This window comes from Heterocephalus glaber, unplaced genomic scaffold, assembly GCF_053883595.1.
Source record: "Heterocephalus glaber isolate CG9 unplaced genomic scaffold, H.glaber_assembly_v1.0 deba00001795, whole genome shotgun sequence".
NCBI classification, from domain to species: Eukaryota; Metazoa; Chordata; class Mammalia; order Rodentia; family Bathyergidae; genus Heterocephalus; species Heterocephalus glaber.
In genome coordinates this window covers 4228997-4248944 of record NW_028258476.1, presented here as the reverse complement: position 1 = coordinate 4248944, position 19948 = coordinate 4228997, and the positions used below count along the sequence as shown (strand labels likewise).

The 19948-nt window shown below is 47.9% G+C and overlaps 1 protein-coding gene across 3 annotated transcripts; it reads left to right on the top strand.

Moving 5' to 3' along the window:
• The first annotated feature begins 5452 nt into the window (after positions 1-5452).
• S100a10 (S100 calcium binding protein A10) lies at positions 5453-15928 on the top strand. 3 transcript variants are annotated; one of them, XM_004854111.3, is made up of 3 exons: positions 5453-5579; positions 12576-12728; positions 15513-15928. In XM_004854111.3, the coding sequence occupies exons 2-3, from the start codon at positions 12597-12599 to the stop codon at positions 15672-15674; spliced, it is 294 nt and encodes a 97-aa protein (XP_004854168.1). In that variant the 5' UTR covers positions 5453-5579; positions 12576-12596; the 3' UTR covers positions 15675-15928. The 3 variants fall into 3 exon arrangements, with proteins under 3 accessions (XP_004854168.1, XP_087059391.1, XP_021121627.1); XM_087203265.1 differs by lacking the exon at positions 5453-5579 and adding an exon at positions 6325-6500; XM_021265968.2 differs by lacking the exon at positions 5453-5579 and adding an exon at positions 6325-6561.
• Positions 15929-19948: the final 4020 nt, after the last annotated feature.

Genomic DNA, 19948 nt, shown 5'->3' with positions numbered 1-19948 from the left:
GCTTCTACCTCCAGCAAAAGCGGCGTCCAGGTTCCTGTGCTGTCTCTCCGCCTCGTCTGTCACCATCTCCTTGCTCCACAGGATTCAGACACTCTGGTGGCTTTCAATTCCTACAGCAAATCAAGCTCCTCCCCTCCCCTGAGCCTTCCCTCGCCCCCTCCCTCCAACAGGAAACCTCTGCTCCACCCTGCCTTCAGTGGCAACGCTCACCCCTCTTCTTCCTCAGAGTCTGGGTTTCAAAGTCGCTGCCTCCTGCAGCCTTCTCAGTCTACCCAAAACAGGCCCTTCCACTTTCCTCTAAAACCCGTGTTTTTCCCATCATTTAACTCATGACAACTTAAATTTTTAGTTTTCCCCCTTTACTTGCATTTTATTTGTCTTTCCCACTAGAATGTAGGGCTCATGAGAACAGAAATTTGTTTTTGTTTTTGAGACAAGGTCTCCCTATGTAGTTCAGGTTGGTCTTGAACTCTCTATATAGCCCAGGCTGGCCTTGAACTCATGGCAATCCTCCTGCTTCAGCCTCCCAAGTGCTGGGATTATAGACATGCACCACCACCCCTGGCCAATTTATCTGTCTTGTTCACTGACGTATTCCCAGTACTCAGAATATGCCAGGGTTTAGCAGGCATTCAGTAAATATTTGCTGGATTATAATCATTAGAATTAGCAGTCTGCCTGTAGAAGAAAGCAGATAGTTTTCAACCCCCACCTCTTCTGTTTAAAACAAAACAAAACAACAAAAAAAGCAACAGTCCTTCAACATCTGCCACCATAAGAGGTAAGAGCCAAGCAAACACAGTCCCAGTGTCCCCACAGGGATGTCCACACCAATCACACCAGCCAGAGGCCGGCATCCAGCTGCTTCTCCATGGGGCTGGGCTGGGGGGCACAGGAAGGAGGGCTCTGCTCTCCAGAGCCTGCTGCCCGCTGGGGCCAAGCCAGATGCCCCTGTGTCCGTTCCACAGTCTGGTCTTTCCTGTCTACCCCATTTACCCTAAGGAGACTCAGGTTTCGAGTGGCGGAGTGATTTGCCGAGAGCCACACGCCTCAGTAGGAGAGATACCTTGGCTCTTCAGTGGCTCCTTGTTACCTTGGAAACAAGCTCCAACTTCCTCAGCAGGTGCCAGGAAAGGTGCCTCCTCTAAACTCTGAGGGACTTTGTACTCTCCCATGCAGAACTGGGGCAATTCCTGGAATCACTGCACTCACTCACAATCCCATGCCCGGCCATCTCCCTTCTATCTGCCTCACAGAAGGTGGGTTTTTTCCTACTGGTCCTTTAAGATCCACATAAACAACAACAACAAAAAGATATCCCCTAGTAGAACCTATCCTAACAAAACAAATACGTGGGCAAAGATACACATTCAAAAGTAGTCCTTTTATATATAATGAGTTATTTATGAGAGCCAAAAATTAGAAGCAACCTAAATGTTAAAAATATATATATATGGGAAATGCTTGACGAATTACAATATCTCCCTATTTAAGGTGTACTAAGGTACGGAACAGGGAAAGGGGACGTTACTAGAACCTCTGCAGTAAGTCCTAGTCTCCTGCGAGCCATGGCAGCACAAGGGGAATTTCAGGAAAGGTAGAAAAATGAGATTTTGAGAAGAAGCCGAGCTTTGGGTCTGATCAGTGCTGCTCTGGGCGGCAAAGACGAAAGCCCCCAGCTTACCACACCTTTTATTCAGTACATCGGGAGAAACAAATGTAACAAATGACTTGCAGAGAGTTCAGTACATCGGGGTAAACAAGATGTAACAATCCAAGAACAATGAGGAACTGAGTAGAGGAAGATTTTGTTCCTCCCAGGATGTCTTCAGCTGGTGTAATCTTGTCCAGGAGAATCACAGCATCACCGGATCATTGAGGTCTCAGTTGTGACCGGGGACCAAAATGGAATTATGTCTCAAAATGCCATAGGTGGCCTCTAGGCAGGAGAACTAGGCTAACCAAATGATTTTTCCCTAAAATTATGTAGCATTGCTCCCGACATACTGACACAGTCACGGTTCTTTGAGTTTGGTTTTCTTAGCTTGTTTTCTTCTCTTCTGGATTGCTGGCAAAAAGTGTCGACCAGATCACTATAAAGGAGTGATTCTCAGTCACAGGGTGAAGAAGACTGCTGTGACTCCTCACCACGGCACTGAAACTGACGGGCGGTTTCTGACTCATGCTAACACAGGGCCCGGGGAAACAATACCGAGGTGGGCTGTAATTTCTTCGTGGTGCGGGGCACAGCCTGATGATACACAGGGAGAAACAAAGAAACCTTGTTTGCCCGGTGCTGTAAGCATTTCCCTGGGAGTATCTAAGAGGGAGGGATCAGGAGAGAAAAGAGTTCTACTTAAAAAGTGATACTATGCTATTATCCTCGGTACAATAGTATAATTACTATACATGCAAGCTAATCTTTTCAAATATGCCGCCAAAAATACTAGCCCTCAAAAGAATGCCGCTCCATCCATTAGAGTTTTGCTGTAGCAAACACCCCCACATTCTAGTCCAGTGAGTCTGTTCCTGGTCAGCCAGCAGGCTTCCAGATGGTGACTCAAGAACCCAGGTTTTTTCTGCCTATTGCTCTTCCATCCCTAGAGCCCTGGAGTCCTAATAGATGGAGACAAAAATAAAAAATCATCTCTTGCTGCTTAGACCTGAAAGTGACTTTCCATCCCTGCCAGTCCTATACTTAAATAATCCCAGCGAGGTTATGGAGGTGCTCGGGACACGATCCCTAGCGAAACAGCCACTTCCTAGAAACACTGCCCCACGGAAGGAGGAGCGCACACTCCTGGTGAGTAACCCAACTCCTGTGCTGCAGCCATAAACCAAAGCCATCGGGAACTGAAGGGAACTGAGCTTTTGTTGCTGTGCCTTATGGAGAAGTATGAAATCCCCGGTACTGCCTTCCTGGTGGAACAGTTTCTCCTGCTCCCAGCATTCTGGATGGGGAGGTGCTCAGGTCCGGTGGAGAGCTTGCATGCTGCTTCCTCTTCATTGCAGCCTCCACACTGGATCAGGTCTGGGGTCCAGGCTGTCCTCCTGGTACCTCCCCCCTTCACCAGCGGCTGAGACTCCACCCTTGCTGGGCAGCTCGGCCTGAAACCCTGCTCGGATGGGCGGTCTCCAGGGAAGCAGAGCTGACGTGGCTTTATACATATGGTTGACAAGACAAAACTATTTCTTAGAGAAAGAAATACCAGCGACCACTTTTCCTAGAGAGATTATAGGTTCGGCAGGTGCTTAGACATTTACAGACCTATTAGTAGACAGTCTTTAAGAAACCACATAAAGGGCCAGAAGTACTCAGTTGCAGGGTGCTTGCCTAGCGTACTAGAGACCCTGCGTTTCATCCCCAGCACCACAAAACAACAAATCCACCCAAGACCATGTGTAGGATCCATCCTGCTGGCCATTTGTACCCAGAGTATTTCAGAAACCCACCTCCCTGGTAGAGCTGCACCTAGAGTCCTGCTGGCAGACTGGAGAAGAAACAATAGGTATTGGAGTGAAAAAGAAAACTAAGCCAGTCACACTGGTGCTCACCTGTAATCCCAGGTATTCAGGAGGCTGAGGCAGGAAGATCACAAGTTTAGGCCAATGTGGGCAACTTAGGGAGATCATCCCTAACAAATAAAGTGCCCCTGGGTGGGACCCCACCCTGGAGGGGGGATGAGTGATTGAAGACTCGTGCTCTTGACAGATATTTAATGACACAGAAAACAGTAAAGGGATAGTATTATGAAACAAAGACAAAACCATAGAATCAGTGTGATCACACCTATGTAAGTATGTCTTACATATGATTTAAAAGACCAGGAAAATACAATGTTTATCTTTGGTGTGTGCATTTATTAATAATTTTTCTTTTTTAAATTGCTGCACTTTCCACGCTTTTTATAATAATACAACCTTCTAACAGATCAAAAACTCCTAATAAGTGTTATTATTTTTTAATTTGTATCAAACGCTGCCTCTACTGAGCAGCATTGCGACCACCCCCAGGGGACTTGGAAGCCCTCCTTACCACTCTTTTAGTGTCCTAGGCCACAAGCAATCACCCTGGATTTCAATTGGTGGCTTGTCTATCTCCCAGTAAGACCTGGAGTTGTTGGAGGGAAGAGGCGGATCCGTGTCTGAATCCCCAGGATTCAGCACATGCAGGCCTCCCTAAAGATTCGTGGACCAAATGAAGAGGTGAAATGAACAGGACTGCAAACCGAGGCATTCCTGATGGAGGAGACAGGGCGTGGCACCTGTCAACTACAAGATCCCCGGACAGGCAAGAGACCCCGAGGAGCTTCTCCCAGCTCCAGATGGACAGAGGGGCCATCAGGAAAGCGCTGTGGTGAGCTGGTTTGCACGTGGTCCGTGCTGCCTTTGAGATGCAGCGTGTACTTTTATTTTTGCTTTTACACTCTTTGTTCCGCCCAAGTTAGCTCTACAGAGCTGGTTTGACCCATGCCTATTTACCCTGCACTTTTCAAATAAACTTCTTGGCACCGTGGCGAGCCATTTCTAAAGGAACTACCTTATCCTAAATCCAGTTACATCTGTCCTGAGCACAGGGATCCCGGAAGTCCTGACTGGGGACCACCCTGGGGTCCGGAAGTACATGGGAAGCTCTTGAGGGACCGCCCTCCTGAATGTTCAGCACCGAGGCTTCAGCAGGGTCCTAGTAAAGTGGGAATTGAAATCCAAACAGGGTTTTCCCGGCCACAGCCAAGCCTGGTCACGTGGCGCCACTGGGAGGATTCCCTGACCCGCGTGTTCCTCTGGGAGCGCTCACCAGTCCCGGGACGTCCCCCGGACACAGAAAATCCCTGTCCTGGGCCTGGCTCTGTTCCATCAACAGCTGCTAGTAGTCTGCCTTTAACCCTAGACCAAGGGTTAAGCGAGGGAAGCGGTGTTTAAAAAACGGGTTTTTTTTTTCCAAATCTGTTCCAGACATTTCCTCCAAAGGGCTTTCAGGACCAAGCAGACCCCCTGCAGACCAAAAAGAGAGAGACCTGGAAACTGTCAGCGCTGACAGTTTTAAGCACACCTGGAACCGGGCCGCACTCGGGAGGGCAAATCCCGCCGCTGCACGGGGTTCGCAGGTCCCTGGGGCTCGGAAGCGGGCAGCTCCCTCCCTCCTGGCCCCGGAGCAGCCCGGCCCGCAGGCTTCTCCCCCGGCTTCTCCCCGAGCGGAGATCAGCCACGCCCGTGTTCCCCCGAGGGCGGCGGGGCCACGTTCTCCCCGTCCCCGCGGCCTGGAAAGTGATTCCCGGGCCTCGCGCTGGCTCCGGGCCGGCGGCCCTGCCCGCGGGAGCCCGGATTCCTGGGGTTCCGCGCGGCCCGAAACCGAACCCGCGAGGAAGGGCCGGGCCCAGGGTGGGGCGCGCGGGCCCGAGGGGAGCGGCGCGGGAGAGGAGGGCGGGCTGCCCGGTGGGGAGGCCGGCGCGGGGTGCGCAGGGGGCGGGCCGCGTGGCCCCGCCGCAGGCTCCACCCGCCCCGTCGCCGCTACAAAGGCGCGGCCCGCGTGCGCTCCTCGCCGCTGCCCGCCCGCCGCCCGCAGCCCAAGGTCCTCGGTGAGTGAGCTCCGCCCGCCCGAGCGCCGCTCCCGGCCCCGGCCCGGCCCGGCCCGCACCGAGCCTGGGCACTGGCTGCCCGCTGCGCCCGGAGGGCGACGACCCCGACCCCGCACCGGCCCGGGGCGGAGCGGCAGGAGTCGGGGCTGCGGCCACACCCTGCCGGCCTGGCGTCCGGCGCTCGGACCGGCCCCTCCCGCCCTTCCCGCCTAACGCCCAGCCTCGCCCTCGCCGGGCTCCCGCTCCCGCTCCGACCCCAGGCTCCGGGCGGCCTGGCAGCCCGAGGGTTCCCTCCCCGGGGCCCCTGCTGAGCCCGTGGCCAGCCGGGCTTCGTGCTGTTGGTCGGCACCCGAGTCGGGGAGCGCTGTTTTCTTTCCGAGGCTTTGCTGGGGCGGGGCGGGGAGAGGTAGGTGCTGCGGCTCCTCGGCCGAAAGCTCTCCTGAGTAAGCGGCCCCGGGAGGAGATAGGAGAGCCGAGCGGGCGAGGTGGCGAATGGGCGAATCTTCCAGCCCAGGCGGCCCCGGCCTCTCCCCGGGGCAGACAGGCCGCCTCGTCCCTGCGTCGCAGCTTGGCCCTGGCTCCCGTAGCGCGGGCTCTGCCTCGCCAAGCCCATGACTGCCGTGCCGGGTAGGGGTGGTGAGCAAAGCAGAGCACCTGCGGGCCCGCGAAGCAGGGAGAGCCCCGAGCCGGGTTCTGGGACGCATTCAGCCCACCCTTCGATCCCACCTTCTCCCTCCCCCGGAGCCCGGGGTGGGGGGCTCAGCACCGAGGCCCGGGATTCTCCCGCAGCCGCAGACCGAGGCCGGTGACTCAGCGGGGAGACCGTGTGGGTGTGGCCCGCTGGATGCAGCTACTCGGGACAGTACACTCCCTGAAGGGAAGAGGAACTGTGGCATCTTAGAGGGCATTTTCCGAGAGGAAGTGAGTCACCCACCCCGGACTGGGTGCCAATTTGGAGGAGCCGTTTCTCGACTGAGCTGTGGTGAGAGTAGTAATTAGATCGGCAGGGCCTTGGCGAGCCCGCTGCTGCGTTATCACCCAGGCTGTGGGCCTAGATGTGCCGCTGGGGCCAGCCTCGGCTGTACTTGGGATTGCGAGGTCGCCTTTCCCGTGAAGGGGTCTGCAGTTGCTGCAGTTTTTTGCCCCTGCAGCTTGAGTTTCACTGTGTCCTGCGCTTCAGGTGAGGCCAGGCCCATGGAAACCTCCAGTTGGTGGTCTTTGCCTCCAGTGTGTTTCAGCAAATTGCAAATGGCAATGCCAGGCTGCCAGGCGTTGGGCCAGGAATAAGCTCCTAAAACTCATTTGCGATTTTCTCATTGGCCCTGCCCCACAGATTCCTATCTGGTTGCTATTTATTTATTTATTTATTGGTACCGGGGATCGAACTCAGGTCCTTGCGCTTGCGCAGCAGGCAGCGAAACCACTGAGCTAAATCCCCGCCCCTCTGGTTGCTATTTAATCACCTTTTCTAAATGGTATTATTACGTTCCTGACACCCAAAAAGTGGTTTCTTCACGTGGTCCTTGATCCAGCTTTTGGAGTTTCTCTTTGGAGTTCAAGTTTTCTAGGTCTGATGGACGTAGAGCTATTGTTTGCACGCTCAACTGGCTTTTCCTGAATTCATCAGATGGGCCCTTGTCCTGTCCTCTGGCGTCTGAGCTCTGGCCAGCCTCCCCAGCCACCCCAGTGTGGTGCAGCCTGGGGCTGCGTGGGGCTGGGTGCCTCGTCTTTCTTTCCATTGACAGCTCAAAAAATGTGACTTTTTTGAGCACTACCCACTTGGTTTGCCCTTGGACACAATCCCGCCTTCTAAAGCATAATGTTGAGGGAAACAATGGACTTCTTTCAGGATTATAATGTGTAAATGAGCGCTTAAAGAGCTGGGAAAGCTGGACTAAAATTTTGGGATCTTCAGGTTCTCATTTTCCCAGGACTCAACAATTTAGGAACCTCACATCAAAGCAAAAAGAAAGAATTTACCTATTTTTCATAATTTTCAGTACTTCCTATCCTTCTGCTAAACAGCTCCCATTTACCCCACCAAAGGATTGATTAGCAGATGTAGTAGCTAATCGTTGGCTAATTTACCTGCCTGCCCCTTCTTCCAGGAATTATGCACGTACTTGGTAGACTTCAGTGTTTCTGAGTTCTTGTTAAATTGCATCTGGAACTTTGCTTTGCTGGCCCGTTCTTTAGTGGGCAAGTTTTAGTTGGTGAGAGAGACATCCCAGATGGAGATCTATTGTCTTCTTTTTTCTTAATTCCTTTTAGGGATCAAATTTTAAAATACCTTCTAGGCTCAATTTCTTTTTTTTTTTCTGGGTTCACTTTCAATAAAAGAATTTTTTTCATTTTCCAAATCCGCAAAACAAGAGGAAGAAAACTTGGAGTATATTTCAAATAACAGATGTTTGTTTTTACTGACACACTGCCAATCAGTTTCTGGGTGGCTCTGAGAAAACCAGGCTGTGGACGAGGTGCAGATGAGCAAAGTAAGCCAGACCTCTTGGCCCTTAGAAGTGTCCTCTTGAAAATTACGGCCTCAATCCGGGCGTAGGTCCAGAGCAGACATTTGGGATTGCTCAGAAGCGGATACTTTCCTAAGGGAGGCTCCTCCCCTGCTCCTCCTGGGAGGACCGAAGTGACATTATTGTCCATTTCCCTCTTTCTGGTACATGGAGCAGGCTGCAGGAAGCCTGGGCACTGGCTGCTGAGACTCCCTGAGGAGCTTACAATCTAACGGGCAGAGAACCAGAAACACAAATAACTAGAATTGAGGATGGACTTCTTTCTTTTGTACCGGGGATTGAACTCTGGTCCTTGCGCTTGCGCAGCAGGCGGTAAAACCACTGAGCTAAATCCCCCGCCGAGGATGGACTTTTAAATACTATTCCATTAGCTGGTGGTGAGCGTCATGGAGAGAGAATGAATCTCTAACACTGTCCTTGGAACGTGCAAAGTAGTTCCTTAGTTTGGGAGAACCAAAAATAGAAAATGGGATTCTTGTCACATTAACTAGATGTGTAGAATCCAGGATTGTTTTCTGTAGAGAAAACTGCAGAGAGAGATCAGATTTCTGAGCCTTCATTCTTACTGCTTACAAGCAAACATGTAGAGAGCATAGGCAGGCCTCAGAATAAAATAATTCAGGAAAAGGTGAGTGGGGCTGGGTGTGGTGGTGCACACCTATAATCCCAGCACTCAGGAGGCTGAGGCACAGGATTGCCACGAGTTTGAGGGCAGCCTGGACTACACAGTGAGACCCTGTCTCAAAAAACTTCAAAAAAAAAAAAAAAAAAAAAAGGTGAGGTTAGTACATCCCATAGAGCTCAGCAGGGAGCTGGCAGAGCTAGAAAAGCACAAAGAAGAAGGTGGGATGAATGAAAACACAAGAAACCTGCGACAGTCAGAGGTCCTGGTAGAGTCTGACCAGACCTGTTTAGCAAGACACACATTTTTCCCTTCTCATGCGGAATGTGTACTCTGCTGGTCCATTCATAGGCGGGCCCTGTTGGGGCCCCTTTCCTGGCCCTTCCCAGTGCTCATGTCTGCTGCTGAGCTCTTCGCTGCAAGGTTTTCGGCCTCTTCTAGGTAATCAGATTATTTGATTCATTTATTCATTTATGTAACAAGCAGTCATTTAGTGGTCTGTGGATAAAAGCAGAACAATTTACAGTTCTTGACTAAGAAAAGGAGAGCTTAAATTGCAGACAGGCAAACAGCTGAATGCAGTTGACTGTTTGGGGTGCAGGAATAGGTTGTTGGGGATACCCAAAAGATGCTGCTGCCCTGAAGTCAGGTCCCAAGGCCCTCGTGCCAGTGCATCTAAGCAGGAGGCAGGCCCACCCCACTGGAGTGGTTCATGGCCTGAGGAACTTGGGCTTTAATAACCCACAGTCAGCACTGCAGGCTGCCCTGCCAGCCACCCGCTAGGAGGGAGCGAGCTCCCTGCTGGACCCGCCACACGGCAGAAAGGCTTCGGGATTCATCTAGCCAAGAGGAGTTGTAAGTGAAGCAAACATCCCCGCTTTTCCTACATCTTACTTTAAAACCCTTGTATAGGGTCTTCAAAACACAGTCCCTGTCTTGTCACCTTGGCCAGTGCCCCCGGGGACATAGTCATCTCTGATTTTCAGTGCTGTTTTCACTCTGGCTGCCCTGCATTCTTTGTGGGCTTTTTGTTTTTCGTGGCACTAGGAGTTAGTTAAATCCAGGGTCTTCACTCTGAGCTAAATCCCCAGACTTTTTATTTTGAGCCAGGGTCTTGCTAAGTCTTGTCAATTGCCCAGGCTGGGCTCAAATTTGAGGTCGTCTTGCCTCAGCCTCCCCTACCTTCTTACTGCAGAAGGTCGAGTGGATGCGCAGGGAGTCAGCTGGCTGCCGTGTGTGTGTGTGTGTGTGTGTGTGTGTGTGTGTGTGTGTGTGTGTGTGAGAGAGAGAGAGTGACAGGGACACGGCTTTAGAGGGGAGGCTCCATCACTTCATAGCCAGTGTAGACAAGGAAGGGCTGACCGGAGTGGCCTCAGACCTGAGCTGTGCTTGCATGGTAAACTGACCGCATTCTCATGGACAGGATTTCCTCAGCTCACTGCTTGTATTTCTTGGGGAAAAATCTGTGTTTTTTCCTATTTTAGGGATCCTTATCCTGCTGCATCCCCTTCTCTGGCTTTGCAGCCCACTCTCCTGCTCTGTGTTGTGAAGAGATAGAAGCACGTGTCCTACTCATTTCTAAAGCCTGTGATCTGGGGAGTTGGTCAGTAAGTGCTCTGCTGCCCTGGGCTTGGGCACAGGTCTTTTGTTTGTTTTTGTTTTTTGAGACAGGGTCTCACTCTGTAGCCCAGGCTGGCCTCCTGCTCACAGCGATTCTCCCTGCCTCAGCTTCCTGAGTGCTGGGATTACTGAGTGCGCCACCACGCCCGGCTGGGCACAGGTATTTTTAAACCTTAGTTGTGTCTGACTTGTTTCCTGAGTTATTTAAGTACTGAGGCAGGAGCCCTGGTTCTTCTTATGTAGTTGACTCACTCAATTCAGTTTTCTTAAATTGCTAGACTTCAGACCAATCCAGGTAAGACAGACTCTGTCCTGGGCCCACTGCCTTGGGAAACCCACGTGGCAGTTGGGGGTGAGACAGACCAGACTGCAGGAAGAGGAGGAGATGGGTGTGGTCCCCCAGTTCATCCCACGGTGGACCTTGAAGTGTGCATGTACTTCTCTCTGCTAGCTAGAGAACAGACTTCCAGAAACATCGTGCCGGATTCTGGTTTATAGCATTCCCTAGAGTAGCATTCTTTGGCATGCTGGTTCTTGTACCTCTCTGGAGATTAAGGGGTAGAAGTTACAGCTCTTCCACATCACTGCTCAATCCTAGTGTTCACCGCCTCAACTTTTCCCTCTGCAAAGACAGTATTTAGGGACCTGGGTTGCACAGGTACATCTCTCTGCCCCTCCCCCCTCCCCCTCCCCCTCCCTCTCCCCCTCTGGAACCAGACCCAGGCATAGCTTGGGTTCCTATTGGCTCTTCAACAGGGAAAGCTGCCAGCCTCTCCTACTGTGCTCAGAGCCTACTGTAATTTTTTAAATTAAGTTTATTGGTACATTTGAGGTATACAATACAGTTACATTCATCATTGGGAACTTGTACCTTTACATGTTGTATCTTGGTTCTTATTTTTCCCCCTTCCCCTGCCCTCCCTTCAACCCCTCCACCCCTCCCTATTTACAAAGGCTTTGTTTCCATGTTCTTCCTTTTCTCATATTTTTTCCTTTCCCTTCTTTCCTTTCCCCTACCCCTTTAAACCTTTGCTTCCTATTTCACATTATCAGTTATACATTTTGATCCTTATTTATTTACACTTTTAGTTTCTCACACCAAAGAAACTATTCAGTATTCACACATGTGTGTCTTATTTATTTGACTTAAGAGTATGGCCTCAGTGTGCATCCATTTAGCTATAAATGTCTCTAGTTTCTCATTCCTTACTATTGTAATTTTTTAAAGTAATATATTACAGTCTCCAAACAAGTTCACTGTTTCCTGTCCAGTATAGATTTTATGTGATATTATGTGCTCTGTTGTGGCTAGAGTGTACCTTCTGTTAAGCTAGAATCCACTGAGCCCCTGTTATGTACCAGGCACTGGGTCTTTCTTGATGAAACATGTCCCTCGAGTTCATTGCATCTGAATCCAGTGATCGGACATGTTTCTTTTCCTCTCCTGAACTCTTCCTGATGAAAAGCTCTTGTTTTCCCACCACACCCTAGTCTATGAGAACAGCACTTCTATTTCAGGCTGCCAAAGTATGTCAGTCCCGCATAGGCATTAGGACTCTAGTGTCTGTCTTACTCTTTCCCCCGTGAAGTCAGTAATGAACTTTGGGAAACTTGTACTGAGGTAGAGTTGCTGCATTTTACCACCAGAGATGCAAATATCTTTATTGAAACAAATAACAAGTTCAGAACTTTAGTGAAGTATAAATACCCAGCAGACGAATCTGGAAGCAGATTTCTAAATCCCAGAATCAGTACAAACCAGGTTACCAAGTTAAGCCTGGAAGGTTGAAGTTTTCATATTAACCAGGCTTGTCTATGTGAGTTTTCAGCCAAATCTCAGAGTCCCTTTTGCCAGTGCCAAGAGAAATGAAGAAATGTGTTCTTTCAATAAATGCTTTGTCGGTTAAAAGGAGGTGCATTGGGTGCTCGCTTCGGCAGCACATACACTAAAAAAAGAGGTGCATTGGTTTTGCTTTTCCAGATGATTTCAGTTTGTATTCTTCAGTAGGTGACTTATGCAGAATTAGCTGGCAACCAGATAAATCTCTCCTGCAAAGCACTGATACCTGAGGTGTCTATTTCCACCATCGAGAGATCCAAAAGTGGAGTTGAGTTGGTCCTTAGATTCATTGAGTTTCAGCCTCCTACCAAGTATCCTCAAAAGATCGCCAGGACATGTGATTTAAAAGCTAACTGGCAACTCTTTTTCTTTATATCCTTTAATAGGTTTCAACAGACTTCACCAAAATGCCATCCCAAATGGAACACGCCATGGAAACCATGATGTTTACATTTCACAAATTTGCCGGGGACAAAGGCTACTTAACGAAGGAGGACCTGCGAGTACTCATGGAAAAGGAGTTCCCTGGGTTTTTGGAAGTAGGTCTTGAAAGGCTTCAAAACAGCCAAACATATAAGTCACTGCTTCCTTTCCATCTTGCCACCTTTCTCTGCAGAGGTCACTACAAAAAAGGGTCTTCATTCATGTATTTATTAAACGGTATTGAGCACCTAGTACCTGTAAGGCAGTATAGGGACACAAGGTGAAGAAGACACAGCCCCTGTCCTCAGGGAGCTTACAGTCTGCAGGTGAAATGAGGTGAGACACAACCACTACACAAAGTAGAAAATTGTTTTTAGAACGTTCCACCTGGAGTCACTTGCGTCTGTTGCAATAATGTGAGAGAAAGAAGGCTTTTTCGAGAGAGTAAAACCAGCGAAAGTCCACCCTCAGGTCCTTAAACCTGGTGCGGGAGATGCCACATCCTGGTCACATTCTGCTTCGAGCAACTTGGATCTCCTTTTTATTTTCCTGGGGATCAAACCCAGGACTTCCACATGCTGAGTGATACCTCGAGCTGAAATCTCCCTTCCTAAATCCCTTCAGACAAAGCCATGTGGTTTTTTTTCTTTTCCAACTCTAATCCATACAGGAATTATATCGTCATCAGCTAAATAAAAGCCAAGTGTGGCTCCAGAAATAACTACTTTCCACACTGAAATCACTACAGAACACAGGGGCACAGTCAAGTTTGTGCCTCACCTTTAACTGAGCAACCCCAAGATGAAGTGGACTCTGCCAAAAGCCCAGATACATCATCAGGGCATGAGACCACAAGGCTCAGCTGTCCTTTGACTTTGTAGATGCTCAAGAGATGGTGGTTAATTTAACGGTCAACCAAGGCAAAGCATTGCTTGACCCAACAGCAGATTGAAATGAAAACTCATCTTTCCCTGCTGCAGTTGTAGTCATTTGCAAGTATCATTCTTGTTCTAGGTGTTGAATAATGCCTTAGGCCCTGAAGGGTGAGGGTAGATGATGGGGAAAGGCTAGGTCTGGCCTCTTGCTATCTGCCTGGTAAATAGCCCAGTAGTCAAGCCCCTGACTCCTGCATCAATTAATACTATTTTTACATGTCATCAATAGTAGTTACATAACTAGCCTAACAGCAGTGGCGAACCTGTGGCACGCATGCTGCAGCAGGCTGTTTGTTTCACGTCACTGGGCTAGTTCCTCTCTCTGAGCTGCAGTCACCACAGTGCTATCCCAGAGTTAGGCTCCCTGTGTAGAACCCTGTGATCCAACCCCAGATCGGGAATTAGAAGATCTGGCTCTGGCCTAACTAAAACTAGGCAGGTTGCTTCAGTCCTGTGGGCCTTGGTTCCTTCCTCTGTAAAATGAGAGGGCTGGACAGATAAGCTGCAAGATTGCTTTCACTTTCTGTGATCTTGTAGGCAAGCATAAAATGCCAGGACAGAATGTGCTCCTTCCACGCCAGGCCATCACATAGACGAAGGTGTTCTCATTGCCAAGCACTTGCTAATCATGTTGTATAAGTTAGAAGCCAGAATAAACATCACATAAGACACAGACCCTTCCTCCCTAAAGGCTGTGTGACATCAGCAACATAAAAGGTATGTAGTGCAGAATGCTGATCACAGTGGGATCATTTATTCTAGGCATGGGGTCATAATTCTAGACACACCAACAGTAACTGCATCAACAGCATTTTGCTTCTAAAATTGACCCCTTATCCAAATTTTCCCCATTCTGACCAGAGCCAGGGGGCAAGGCCAGAATTAGCTGCGTTGAGCAGGTTCAGGTTGATTACTCAGGATAAGAGTTTGCAGTCCTCACATAGGAAAGTCAGCTGCTTTACTGTACAGGATCTATGAGTGCAGTATATAAAATTGGGCACACTTGATACACTCATATAACTAGAACTCATCAGTACTTGGGTCTGAGCCTGGTAATAACCTCTGATAAGCCATATGCCCCTCTCTGATCAATGGCGTAGACCCTGTAGGAGTAATCACACTTTTATACTTCTGACCAGTATCACTGAAAAAGTGACCAGGCCAGTCTCCATGAAGGCAAAGGGGATCTTACATCACTGCGTCACACATTAGTACTAGGCATGGGGAGTTTATAATTCCATCACGTCTCTTTCGCATTTGTCCAATGTGCAGCATCCAGTGGCGAGAACATGGTGGTGTAGACTTTCCAACACCAAGAATAAAAGTGGGCTAAGGATCCAGCTCAGTGGTAAAGCATTAACCCAGTATGCACAAGAGCCTGATTTCCAGCCCAGCACTGCAAAGGAAAAAACAAAAAAGAGTGGAGTAGAACCTGGAGCAGCACTTCATTCCACACTCCTCTATTCATTGTTATACACCAGCGCACACTAGGCTATGCAGCTTACTCAAGGTCATATGGCTGCTATGTCAGGATGTCCCATTCGCTTGGCCTCAGCTGTGAAAGGAGAAAAGAGCTTTCTGTCCATCTTCTCAAACTTAAAAACACCCTATGGTATCATTAGGACCTCTGTAAAATAGGTAGAACTAATAATCTCATGAGATCTTTTCGTAAAGAGTTTCCTTTGAAAGGATTTGACCATGTTATTAGGAATAAATATGTTTGAACTACAAAATGGTGAGTACAGGGCAGTTCTTAGGCAGAGTCTAAGTATGAAGTTACTGAAATGCTCCCAAGACAAAAAAAAAGACATTTAAGCGACCTACAAAGGTCTCTTATGACCTAAAGTGATAGCTCAGATCCTTAGGAGATTGTACACACCATTGCCAGAACAAATCAGATACACTTGTGGTTGCAACTGTTCGTTGACTAATACTTCTAATCTTTGTTCTTTTTTTCCCCCCCAGAATCAAAAAGATCCTCTGGCTGTGGACAAAATCATGAAGGACCTGGACCAGTGCCGAGACGGCAAAGTGGGCTTCCAGAGCTTCTTTTCGCTAATCGCAGGCCTCACCATTGCGTGCAATGATTATTTTGTAGTGCACATGAAGCAGAAGGGAAAGAAGTAGGAAGAATTGAACGTTTACTCCTGCCCAGATGAGAGTTCTCCCAAAGGGCCACTTACGGAATCTGCCCCTCAGTTTCCCCTTGTATAAAGATTTCATGAGCAGATCAGGACCCTTAGAAAATGTACAAATAACATCCAACTCGCATTGGACAAGCAGAGAAAGGAAAGTTAGTTTAATGCTAGATAAGCTTTTGATTTTTATATTGTTTGCATCCTCTTGCCCTCAGTAAATAAAGTCTTTTTTTTAGTTCCGGATGTGAGACTGCATGTTTGTTACTTCTTCCTGGTTTTGGTTCGTGAAGAGTCAGTATCCCGTTGCGAAGCCAGCTCACACCAGAGCAATTTCTACAGAACCTGCAAGGGGGGGAAGCACTGTCCATTCAGGCTTGGAGTTCCACTTCTCTAATTGCTCTTTCTTTGTAACTGTGTATATGAAGAACCAAACAGCACTGGAGAAGGCTCTGATGGAATACATGCTAATTTTATAATTACTGAGCCCGGTCTTGCCCAGTTAAACTAGTCTGTTCCAGCAAGCACCTTGGATGCCTGAGATGGCATCTTTTCATGGCAAAGTGGGGCCCCCAAAAAGCCCATGTGAAAACCAAAGGGAGGGGGAGTGTAGTATGGCACCTCAGTGATAACAGGCTGAATCCACTCCCAGATGTCAGGATAGGCTGGGCGTGACTTACATGCAATGTGTGGCTTTTTGGTTGAACTACCAGTACTGATGTCTTCAAACAGCAAAGTGTTTCTCCCAGCCCTACTCTATATGTATTGCAAGATTCTATTTTGCAAATTTATATTACATGATTTATGCTTATTAATACTACTCTTTATGGAGAGGTAAGTCTGCGAATTGACCCATTAAATTATTCCAATTAGATAAGTCAACAAAGACATACTTTTTTGATGGGACATCAATATAATTTCAGGGAAAAAAACCTGCCACATAACAGAATAGTACAATATGAAGTCACCTACCATTGCAAGGAAAAGCATATAAAAAGGAACAAGATAATTCAAATCTAGCTCCAGACAAAAGGAATCCATAACAAAGCCAAGGACAAAATTCAGCCATTTCATTGTCTTGGCCAACAGATGAAAAGGGTAAGACAGAGCACTGCTTTAAGACTGGGCAGAGTGGCACATGCTGCTCAAGATGCTGAAGCAGGAGGATTGAAAGCTTGAGGCCAGCCTGGGAATCTTAGCAAGACTTTGCCTCAAAATGAAGGAAATAGGAACACACAACTTAGTCCTGTATCCAGATCTCAAGTTTTAATGGATCTCATCAAAACTGTAACTGCTAGGGCGTGTGGGAAATACAGTTGTACCTGGTCCAGTTTCGGCAAACCAGGAGTTACATACTGATTCATCCTATCTGCCACAATTGTGATTCTTAATTCTAAGAGACGTCTTCTAACTTGTGGTTAAATTAGACCTCTGAGAAGAGGAGGCCCTAAAACGTAACCTCTTTGACAGCCAGAGAATAGGGAAATAACCAGCCCACCCTAAAAGGCAAACCATTCGTCCATGACAGTGTCTCGCCATCCAGACTTACCACTTCGGTTTACCTGCTTCCCGGGAAACCTGTATTCATTGAGAATGGTGAGAATAAGTGGTCAGTTTACAAATGGGCAGGTACAACCATAACACAGGGAGATACGATGATGAGCTCAGATGCCCCCAACCCATGCAGACTTTCACACTCAAAGCCTCTACCTGAAAACAGAAAGAACAATCCTGGGAGGTTCTAGGGTATAGGGAAAAGGAAGCATCAACTCATGTGCACAGTTGGGGTGTTCAACACTGAGGGAAATTCTGAAACAATGTGTTACTCCCAGCAGATGACTCCAGATTCTGGCCCCAGAAAGGTCCTGGTTGCCAGAGAGTCGTCTGAGTCACTGTACTGGGGATGGGTGTGTGTGCTGGGGGAGGGGCGCGACACCTTCCTCACTTCAGCCCCATTAGTCAGGGCGTGTAGTCGGGAGCTAGCGCAAGAAAAATAAAAGCGGTATGTGTGGTCTGGACCCCTACGTGGCTCGGTGTCAACAAAAGCGCAAGGCTGCCACAAGCTGACCTGCTGAAGCAGTCGGCTAGGCTTCGGGGCTGCAGCTTAATGGCTCCCAGAGGGCAAAGCTGCAGGCATGCCAACAGCCAACAAGAGGAACTATCTGGAAAATTCCACTCATCCTGCTACATGGCTGGGCTGTAAAAGCAGAGCCCGCCCCTCTCCACACCCAGTAATGAAGAGAGAACAGAGAGCAGTGCAGAAAGTCCATTTCAAACACCCTGCAGAGCTGACACTGAAAAACAGCTCATTTTCTCTTCTGGACCCATTCCCAGCTATCCGTGAGTTAATGCTCTTCTCTCCAGTCCATCTCCCTGTGAGAGCAAGGACAACTCTATAACCTTCTCTCTCATTTTGACCAATTTGAAAGTGATTGTTTGAATGCCTTCTGTAGCTCTTAACCCCAGAGAGATATCTGTGGATATTCATTCATTCATTGGACAAATAGTAAGTGATGCTATGTGAGTGACAACAGGCGAAGTTCTCATGTTATAGAGAAGCAGATGGCCACAGTGCCTGCTCAAGATTACGTGCTATTGGCCAGGGATTTAGCTCAGTGGTTCCGCCGCCTGCCTCGCAAGTGGAAGGACCGGAGTTCGATCCCCAGTACCAAAAAAAAAAAATTATGTGCTATCTAGGCTGAAAGGTACTAGATAAAGCAGATGAAAGGTTAAATAACAACAGAGTTAGCAAAGGTGACATGTGAAGGGCATATTCCATGTCATGTCAGTCACTATTGGTAGGAATATAATTTATACAATCTTTTGGGAAGGTGCAAGTTGGCAATATGTACCAGGATCCTTCAATGTGCTTTCTTGGAGTGAGTATTTTTATTCCTAGGAACTTATCTTAACAAATTAATCAAGAACACTTACAGAGTTCATATACAAAGATATTTAATGCAGCATGATTCAGAATAGCTACAACCTAAATAAAATCTCAGATGCCAATAATAACGTTATGGTTCAATAGTTGAGTATGGACGTGTATAGGATACTTTACAGCTCATGAAAACCATAGCTTTGAAAAAAACTAATGAGATGGAGAAATGCTTATGTAAAGTAGGCTGCAAAATTAGTATACAATGTGATTTCTTTCTTTCTTTCTTTCAGCCGGGTCTCACTATGTAACTCAGGCTGGTCTCAAACTTGCAGCAATCCTCTTGCCCCAACCTCCCAAGTGCTGGGATTACAAGAGTGTGCCACCACGCCTGGCTCTTTTTAAAACACATGTGCAGGCTGGGGATTTAGCTCAGTGGTTCCGGCGTCTGCCTCGAAAGTGCAAGGTCCCAAGTTCAATCCTCAGTACCAAAAACAAAAAAATAAAGCACACGTGCATTCTTGTGCAGCTCATGGGAAAGAGAGAGAGAAACTAAAAGAAATACACCCAGCTCTTAGTTCCCAGGATTGGAGCTACCACCTGGGCAGTTGTCTCTAGAAAGATGTTTATCATTATTTTAATTTTCTCTATCTACACTGTTATATTATCTAAATTTCTATGATGATTTTGTTTTTACAAACAAGAAAACGAAAACTCTAAGATATTTTGAAAGAGCTTGTATATGTAATGGGGGTCTACCATGACTCAGGATATGTACGAGAAACTTTTTTTTTTGTTACGGGGACTCGAACTCAGGTCCTTGCACTTGTGCAGCAGGCAGCAAAACCACTGAGCTAAATCCCTGGCCCTTGAGAAACTTCTTAACTCTGCTCTACCTCTTTAGTCCTAACAATCGCCCTTCAAGTGTATCAAAATATCCATTTTACAGATGTCAAAACTAAGATTTAAGCAGATCACTCAAAGCCCCACAATGTCTACTGTGCCAAGATTGGAACCTAGATATTGTTTTTTCCCATCTATTCTCCACCTGTATCAAGGTCCCAAGTAAATTAAGTATTAATTATGTTACACTTTCAAAAGATTAAACGCTCACTATGGGTTGTGTAACATTAATCAGAGAAAATCAGAGGTAGAATGTTGTCTGGTCTTTGAAGATTAGAAGACATTTGGACAACACCTAATATTCCCTGAGCTCTTAATATGTCCCAGGCTCTGTTGTACTGCTTTGCAAGTACTAATTCATCTGCTCCTTCTAACAACGATGAAGCAGCTACTACTATTGTCTCCAATTTACAAGTGATTTGACCAAAGTGTAGGGCTAATAAATGAGAGAGGCAGGACTTGGATCTAGACTATGGTTTTTGCTG